Raw genomic sequence first — 9,050 nt, 5'->3', positions numbered from 1 at the left:
CTATGCTGAATCTACCAAGCCTACAAAGATGCATGGAATGAAAAGCAAAAGAAACATACTAAAATTTGGAAGACTGCTCTCTCCAATCATCAAAACTTTTCTTTTGATGCAGTAGTTAGAGACACTTTCTCAATCGCTTCAGAGATCACAACAAGAAAATTCAAGAAATTCAAACAAAAAAAATTCATTCTTCGAATTCACTTGTAGTATAAGCACTGGTAGCTCTACTAGCAGCTAAAATAGCTTCTCACCGATAACAAGAATGGGCTATCCTTGAAGGTAACTCTCAACTAGTTATTGAAGCAATCAAAAATACTGAATCTTCTCCAAACATAACAAATATCCCCCATTGTTGAAAACATTCGGCTTATCTTTCTTTTTCATTGTAATTGGAAACTAATCAAAATTAATCGATCTGCCAATCGATATGCACGCTAAGTAGCGCAATGGACAAACCAACCTTGTTTTTGTTTGTATACTCTCTGATCTCCTGTATAGATGCCTTTATTTCTTGACAGCACCTTAATCTTTATATTAACCTTTTATATATAATATTATGCGAGCTTGATTTAAAAAATAAAAAAATAAAATAAAATACTTTGGAAACTCTATGGAATACGTCCCTGAACGATAAACACAGCCTACACGGCTATCTGGAGAATCAGAAAGAAGTTCAAGAAAAATGAGCGAGACGAGGCCGGTGCCGAGGAGAGAAAGCCCATGGGGGGTGCCAGAGGGCGAGCACCGTCAGCCGAAGGCCCATAGGTGCAATGACCGTGCGGAGGATGTCGTCCAAGTAATCATCCTCATAAACCTAACCCTCCCTCTGCTTACCCTTTTGTCAGTTTTTCGTATATTCGTTTAGAAATCTGCAGAAATTAACACTTTATTGCATTTTCAAGTCAATTTTTCGTATATTCCTGGGCTTGTCTTGGTTAATAGTTTATACATTTCCGGGTATCTGATGTTGTTGGGTGCTCCGTGTGTGTGTTGGGGAAACCCGGAGGCCGGGGCGGGGGGAGAGATTTCGTAGGTTTGGATTTGTAAGAGAAGTATTTGCCTCCTTTAATTACTGCACAAGTGGCTTTGTGAGATGGACAAACAATTCAAGTTAGGACAGACAATGTATAATTAAGAAACCAAGAACTAAACTTGGAGATTGATGAAGAAAACCGAACTGATGATTCTTTTGAATCTACCATCTTCAGTGAAGATGTAGCTGAAAACTCTTTGCCGAGCTATCAAAATTTTTAAATTGAACTTGCTTTGGATTTTAGCCTACCGACCTATATCATCAACTGCCATGTAGTTTAGATGCAGATGAGAAAAAAAGAAGAATAACATATATAGAAAGTTAGCAAATCTGGTGTATCATTACAATGAAAAGTGCAACAAGTACGGAGACCAGTTGAAAAATGGGAGAATTCAAAGAGCTGATAGAGGGCAAAGAGGATTTTATTGGATGAATTGTGAGAAAGGGGGAACGTTTGAGGGACAAGTGAACGGGAATTTAGCATATCTGGTGTATCATTGGAAAGAGAAACATTGTAAGGAATGATCGGTTGAAAAATGGGAGAATTCACAAATAGGGTAGGGGGAAGAGGATTAATAGTTTTTTTTTTTTTTTTTGGAGGGGGGGGGGGGGGGGGGGGGGGCTTTTGAGCTCGCTAGTTAAAGGAGTTTTCTTGAATTTGTGGTTTTATTATCATTTTTCACTGAAATCAGTAACATAATGTGAGTTCTTTGAAAAAGTTTGATCTTTGAGAGTTTAGTTAGGTGAAATTCGATTCAATTGTGATAGAGATTTGGATAGGACATGCAGAGAATAAAGATCCCACTGTTTTTAGTGCTGTTGATTTTGTGTATGTGGATTTGTGTCTGGAGGAAGATTCAATTCTATTTATGATTTTCTGAAATTTTAGTTATTAGTCACTGCTTGCCCCTTTGCTATGTGCAGCTAGTGGCAAAATTCATGTTAAAAACACTTTTTGATTGTTCCTTTTTTTCAGGCTTCCTTTCCTGCATGTTTGAAGAAATATAAGGTTTGCTGTTACTGCTCTTGGGCTCAATTATCATTGATTTCTTTTGCAGGCATGTTTCGAGGGAAATCCATTTAAGACAGTTCCAGGACCCTTCAAGCTCTTCTGGCAATGTATGCGTTCTAAACCAGGGTATGCTTGATTTTTGAAATGCAGTCCTAATCTATTCTTAATTTCATAAGATTTTGAAATTTAAATGTAAACCATTAATTGCTAAAATGCATTTCATAGATACTGTTAATGTAACTGATGAAAGATGGCTCTCTATCATTGCTTGGCCATATTTGTCAGTGTAACCTAGTGGTTAAAGGGTGGGCTTGAGATGAGTTGTAAACTCAGACATCCTGGGTTCGATACCACACTAGGAGTTCCTAGGATTACTTGATAGATGGGTCTAGCAGGCAGAGTCATTTATCAGGGTTTATTCCCTAGGAGTGGTGAGGTTCCACATCATAAAAAAGGAAAACAGGTTGCTTTGCTGGCCATGATCTTCCATTTTCATCACTCCACAAATTTTGGGCTGTTTTGGGGCCACTATCACTTGAAGGGGCTTCTATTTTTCTTCATAACAATATTTGAATTGTCTGTTGTGATGCAGGGAGGAGCCGACAGAGCCATATACCTATTTGGAGTTAGATCCCCCAAAGAGGGAGGTGAAACTTGAGTGAAACCACTTATTCATGAAGCCTTCAAGAAAATTTTAGTTTAGTTTCAATCCCTATGAATTTGATACTTCAGTTTGTGTGGTCTATAAAATATGAGGATTGCATAAATTCTGGGTGACAAATGACAATAAGATTTTGGCTTTCTATTTGATAATAAAGATGCTAAGTGAGCCCCATACTTCTGAACCAACTTTGATTAAGGCCATCTGTAAGGCCATTAGTATCGCGTCTTTTTTTATTCTGCATTGCTCCACAATTGCTTGTTCTGCATTAGAAAATGGATCTGCTACAGGAAGAGTTTGCAATATTTATTTTGGAAATATCTGTGGAAGATTAATATCTTGACGGTAAGTGGCCTAATAATTCCGGTTCCACAAAAGATTTTTGGTATAATTTTAGCCACAAATTCATCATCTATCTCTATTCGATGTCCCCTTACCAAAAGATTGCGATTTGCCATTTGTCGATTTACAGTGTTCTCTAATCTCTATTACTCAAATGTCGGATTAAATGTATTACTTCTTGTTGATTAAATACTAGTGCATGCTTGAATGTATTACTTTTATTTTTTATTTTTTGAAAAAGAAAAGATGAATTTCTTGCTTTCTTTTCCAAACTAAGTTTGGATACAAAGATGGTTTCAACTCATCTCATCTAATCATTACAATTTTCTCAAATTTTCATACAAAATATAATAAACAATTCACTTTTTCAAATTTCAAAATACTAATAATATTTTTACAATATTTTATTCAACTTTTAACTCTTATTTCCACTCATCTAATCTCAATCCATTATCCAAACCTTATCCAAACCTCATCTAAAAAAAGGGGTGGACGATTGCATGGATCACGTGATATCTCGATTGAAATATGTGTTTTCTCCTCGAGTACCGTTTAATTGATTACAAGAATATCAGGATGGTTACATGTCACAGACTCACTCAACCTTGTAAGCCTTAAATTTAATAGAGGAAAAGCGAACAAGTTCTGTGACCTTTGTTGTTCTTGCTGGATGCGGGAAATGGTATCTTGCCCTAAAGAACAGTCGTAGTTCCAAATTTCCCGAATATGAAAAGCTGCAGGTCAATGAATAGCCTGATTGATAGGATCAAAACTACCATTGGAAAAACAAAAGGCAAAATGTTTGCTATTTCTTCTTTCTACTTTGAAGTCTTTCTAAATTTTGCTGAACTTGAACACAACACATGTTATTCATGGTTGGAGATGAGGGCTGATGGCCCCTCCTCTGCATTTCTCCATGGCATGCAAAGAAAGCAACCAGGACTAGATTCACAACTCCGGTAACTTTCCCAACTTCGGTCACTTTCTGTGGATTTTGAAGACTTCTGCTATCTATATATCAGTCCTCTAAAAATCAATAATGGGTTCTCCCATGGTCAGATTCCGCTCCACAGTCCATGGCAGGTCAAAGAGCTTTGCAGTGACGAATTTGAAGATCTTATTAACATTGATGTTGTAGGTTGCACTTGAGAAAAACAGGGTGGCATTAAGGGCTTTTGCCAATGCTCTTGCCTGCAACAAATAAGATAGAAATCATGCCATACTAACTTTTTGTTTGATCACAGTAGCGTTAACTAAGGCAAGTTGGTTAGATTGTTGGTCTCTGTTGTCCTTAAAATAGGTAGTTGGTCGGGCTAGACACTTAAGATGGGTTCGTAATGAGCGCCATTGATCCTTAAATTGAGCGGTTAGATGGTAGATGAGAGGCTTTGAAGCCCCTTGTCTCCTTAGCTGGTCAGTAAATAAAAGTGTTTGCATAGGGCCAAAATCAGTTTGGAAGTAGTGTTTTTTCCCCTTAATAATCAAGCAGGATGCAACATCCTTGTCCCTTCTTTTACTATTGAGAATGCACAAAGTCTTTCCCTGTCCTTTTCCATGTCTATCCTTGAAAGACAGCCAACCTGTCCTTACTCAGATCTGTTCTCCAAGATAATAAACCTACTCTAGCTCTTTTTCTACATCAGACCCTTTCACAATCTTGACAATTCACATCCCAAAAACTACTGGATAATATATGGTAGAATAAAAACCAAATTGATTGTTAAAAAAGAATTAAGACAGACAGTTCAATCATTAAAAAGATTGAAATCATCACCTCACTTGCAATTGTCCATTGCAAATCTATGGGGAGCTGAATGAAGTCGTCAAACTTTGTTCCAACTAAAACAGGAATTGCCGTCTGTAAAATCAAACATTACAGATAAAACAAAAATGTAAATCAGGATAAGCTAGGTGGACAGTCTATGGCATAATCTTATTTTGGATCCAATATTCTAAATACATCCATGAGAATTTGAAATATATATATGGCCTTCTCAAATACATACTTGATTCCATTTCCTTGCTTCTTGATGCCACCTTATGACACTGCAATCACAGAAAACCCTTTGCGTTTGGAATGATCATGAAAATTGAAGATTAAAGGATATTGAAGATTAAACTCACCCATTTAGTGTACACCGACTTGTTAGATCAAACATGAACAAAATTGCCACTGAGTCCTTACAAGCAGCAGGAATGTGATCTCTAGACTTCCTACCACCTGCAAGCATATAATGATGAACAATAAACAAATGGGTTAGATGTCATTATATTCTATTTTATTTCAGTCATTGATTACATGTCAGGCAAGTTGTAAATTCTTTAAGTTCCATGATTTCTGCTCTGGGCTACCAAAATGAAGCCTCAAGAGACATAGAAACATAGATTCACGTTCAAGAAGAAAAATAAGTAAAAAAGAAAATTAACAAATATACCTCCTACTTCCCAAATACAATAGGAAATTCGTGCACCGCCAACCAATAATGTTTTGTCCATTAAATTTAATTCTTTCTTCTCCAGTGCTGCTTGTTCTGCCTCCTTCCCTGCATACTTCGCCTTCAAAACAAGATGATTACGAAAATTGAGATTTCAATGGAAGAAAGAAATTAAAGATCCTTATCCTATACATATTTCTAAATGCAATGCAATAAGTTCATAGCCTCGTGATCTTTTACTTACAGAGAATGAAACCAAGTGCAGCAAATTGAAGAACAACCCAGAGATCAATAATGCCTATATTATATATAGATAATACAAATTACCAGAAAACTAGTCTTTCCACTTTGGCTATCACCCAAGAGACTGATCTTCAAGGCAACCAAATCCGAGGTGTCCACGCCGTGGTTATGGCACGCCGGCGTTACGAGCTCCTCCGGCGTAAAGTCGACGACCACCGGGGTGTCGCCTAGAGAGGGAGACGTCATAGCCGGGGCAGTTGGTAACATGCGGTACCGGATTCGTTTCCCAAGGGAACACATGAGAAGTCGGTCGAAAAGTCGCCGGAACCATCGGCGGAGGATCAACATTCGACGTCGAAGTCTCCTCCTAAGGCCGAGCTGAACAACTTTACGACAAAGTTGAGACATCTTTATTAATAAATGTGGCGGTGAGTCTCTCTTCCTTCTATTTTGGCCATGAGAAAAAATGGGAAAGCGTAAGTAAAGCTTTCTCATGCCTCGTCCTCGCATGAGCCGAAGATCTCATGATTCTCATCGGAGCCTGTGGGTATTTTTAGTATGTGCTTTTATTGGTTTTTATTTTTTATTTTTTTAATATATTTGTTTTTCTTTTTTCTTTTCAGTTACAGCAATCTTTTGCTATCCACGTGACTACTTTAACGGGACGGTTGACCGGTAAATGATTTTTTTTTTCTTTTTTTTTGTTGAGAAGACCGGTAAATGATTTTAAAAAGTCCAAATTGCCTGCTTCTGTTCCCGGTTTCTGTTTTCTGGATGTTTAATATATAATATAGTCATTGCCTCCGCACATCGTATTTATTATATTTTTATTTATTTATTTTGTTTTTATTTTTTTTAAATTAATTGATCAATTCTTCTATTCATTATTTATATATCATATGTTCGATAAAAGAAAAAAAAATGATATGTGGTGTATAAAGATAATTAATAGAATTTTTTTTAATATATAAGATATGAATAATATTACATATAATGGTAAAATGTGTAAGTGATGTACTTTAAATTCCGTGTTTACTCATTTTCAAGCTATTGTATTACACTTACGCACTTTATGACTATAAATTTTATTTTTTTAATATATATATATATATTGTGAGCTCTATGTATCATATGATACAAAAACTATACGTGTATGTATTTTTTTAGCTACGTCAAAAACTCTATTTGATATCAGCTTTTATTTCGAATGGGAGGAAATATTTGATTTTATTAGATTGGACGTTTGATTTCCCAAAATTCTTCTCGTCGGTCCCATATTTTTTGTTTGCTATATTTCCTTTTAGGATAATTACATGCATGACTTTCCTTCTTCTTTAATCTTTTAATATTAACTTTAATTTTCTACGCTACAATTAGACTCATTTCCCATATTTCATAGCCAATTAAACTATTTAATTTCTACACGTACAATCAAATACACACACTCGATCTCACATTTGTGTTTATTAAGAGGAATTCCTGTTGTGATATATTTTTTCGTGAGATTTTTGCCCTTTTTATTTTAAGCAATAAATCAAAACTCAAATAAATTAGGAGTTAGCATTAGTATAGCTCTTAAAGGTTATCCAATGAGTAGTATTGTAGTCACAAAACAACTTACAAAAGTAAAGTCACATGGCTTCATAACACCATACATAAGCAACCCCTCAAGGATGTCATGCACAAGACTCAACCCCCACGAAGATGAACACATCAAGAAGGAAACTATTTCAAGGTTCAATCCCATGGAAGCAAGGTCATCAAGGTCTGAATGCCACCTTAAGGAAGCAAGTGTGTAGCACTGGCTGTCATAACACCATCCACTATGCACAAGTACATCAAAGAGGAAGCAAACAAACATAAAAGTCCAGCCGCCATAAGGCCAACCAAATGTACACAACATCTAGCAACCAATTCCATGGAATAAGAGTCAACTAGCTACTAATAGTAAACTACTTATGTCACAGTGATCCGAACACTTCACTAGACCATCCAAACGGTTGGAGTGATAGGCACTTAAATATGTGGCAGAGTACTGTAAGTGGTAGAGTGGCATCGCTGCCACGATCCATTGAGATTTGGCTCTGTGTCACTTCGATTCATTCCTCCCTCTCAAACTACATCACTTTCCACAATTTCCTAAGTAGATGATTCCCATTGTTGTCCAAAATCGGTGCATGGCATCCTCCTTTGGTGTGAACCCAATTGCATGCACACGAGTGCCTTGGTTGAGCACATCAGCCAACCCTTAGATGTTCTGGTCTGCACATGCGCTACCTTGATGTATTCAATGAGCTTATGGCCTTGGCTGATAGGTCCAGATAATCTTTAAAATTTCATTAAGATGGGAATAGATCATTGTTAGTCTTAAATATGAATTCCTAATAAGCAAGAGTCATTAGCTTGTATCAATTATGTCTCTGCCCTTTATACAAAGGATTCTACCCACCACTTGGTAAGAATTGTACTTTAAGACAGCCCAGGAAAAGGAGTAAACTAGCTTACAATTTGCTTGGTGCAACTACTTCATGATGAATAAGTTCACCACATCCTCAAACGTTCGGATTACCTCCTTCCCCATATGGAGTTCGGAACCCAAAGGCAATCGTTGAAGGAACTGTATCTTATTTGTATTAGTTGAACTAAGCTGCACCATTACTGCTAGGGTGGGGCTTAGCCCCTGAACCTTACTTAAGATGAGGGCAGGCCCAAAGATCATAAAGGATAGGATGGGAATATAGGCATTCCAACCACAAGCTTACCTTACCTTATGGCCTTGGCCGACTTTCTTCATACATCCAATGAAAACTCACACATCTTCATTCTAAGGAAGAGCCTCTCCATCAGTAGGGTCATCTTCCTCTTTTCCTTTGAATCCTCTATTAATTTGCCTTTCTCTCTTCCTTTTGTTCAAAGGCTCTTTTACCCTATTGCTAACGAATACTTTGTCATTTGAAAACAACCAACCATTCGCCTTGTGTTATTGAAATCCCAGCTTTCTGTTGCTTTTATTCCAAGATATGTTGCAAACAAACTGATATGTCTTTCTGGCTTCCATCCCACTCCACTCTGGCTGGAAGTTGAGCTATGATCAGCACACCCATGCACAGGAATTGAGTGCAATGAAGCACCCAACGACATGCACAAGCAACACCATCCGCATGAGGCTCAAACCAAGGTTGGCTCAATGGTATGGCCATATAAGCCATTGTCTAAGGCTCCACCCTATGCAAGGCCATCAAAAATAAAAGTGAGATAATTTTTTTTATTTTTTATATTTGAAAAAATTAAAAATCATTTCATTAAATAAAATTTTAAATAATT

At 36.9% G+C, this 9,050-nt stretch overlaps 2 protein-coding genes across 2 annotated transcripts; one reads left to right on the top strand and one right to left on the bottom strand.

Moving 5' to 3' along the window:
* The first annotated feature begins 585 nt into the window (after positions 1-585).
* On the top strand, positions 586-2,894 carry LOC122303818. Its single transcript, XM_043115788.1, has 3 exons — positions 586-796; positions 2,092-2,171; positions 2,638-2,894. Exons 1-3 carry the CDS (start codon positions 683-685, stop codon positions 2,705-2,707), a joined length of 264 nt encoding a protein of 87 aa, XP_042971722.1. The 5' UTR covers positions 586-682; the 3' UTR covers positions 2,708-2,894.
* Positions 2,895-3,563: 669 nt separating this feature from the next.
* Positions 3,564-6,267, bottom strand: LOC122303816 (septum-promoting GTP-binding protein 1-like). Its single transcript, XM_043115787.1, has 6 exons — positions 5,811-6,267; positions 5,484-5,604; positions 5,173-5,269; positions 5,055-5,094; positions 4,823-4,906; positions 3,564-4,239 (listed from the first exon to the last, which is right to left on the bottom strand). The coding sequence occupies exons 1-6, from the start codon at positions 6,234-6,236 to the stop codon at positions 4,075-4,077; spliced, it is 933 nt and encodes a 310-aa protein (XP_042971721.1). The 5' UTR covers positions 6,237-6,267; the 3' UTR covers positions 3,564-4,074.
* Between the last annotated feature and the right edge of the window lie 2,783 nt (positions 6,268-9,050).

This window comes from Carya illinoinensis, chromosome 3 (genome assembly GCF_018687715.1).
Source record: "Carya illinoinensis cultivar Pawnee chromosome 3, C.illinoinensisPawnee_v1, whole genome shotgun sequence".
In the NCBI taxonomy this organism is placed as follows: Eukaryota; Viridiplantae; Streptophyta; class Magnoliopsida; order Fagales; family Juglandaceae; genus Carya; species Carya illinoinensis.
Note: the sequence above shows the minus strand (reverse complement) of the source record. Positions and strands in the feature narration are given on the sequence as shown.

Coding starts and splice junctions, on each gene's coding strand:
- LOC122303818 (XM_043115788.1), top strand. CDS start 683: ATGAGCGAGACGAGGCCGGTGCCGAGGAGAGAAAGCCCATGGGGGGTG. Junction 797..2,091: donor GTGCGGAGGATGTCGTCCAA/GTAATCATCCTC, acceptor TTTCTTTTGCAG/GCATGTTTCGAGGGAAATCC. Junction 2,172..2,637: donor TGTATGCGTTCTAAACCAGG/GTATGCTTGATT, acceptor GTTGTGATGCAG/GGAGGAGCCGACAGAGCCAT.
- LOC122303816 (XM_043115787.1), bottom strand. CDS start 6,236: ATGCGAGGACGAGGCATGAGAAAGCTTTACTTACGCTTTCCCATTTTT. Junction 5,095..5,172: donor AGTCGGTGTACACTAAATGG/GTGAGTTTAATC, acceptor CTGTGATTGCAG/TGTCATAAGGTGGCATCAAG. Junction 4,240..4,822: donor AATGGACAATTGCAAGTGAG/GTGATGATTTCA, acceptor TATTTGTTGCAG/GCAAGAGCATTGGCAAAAGC.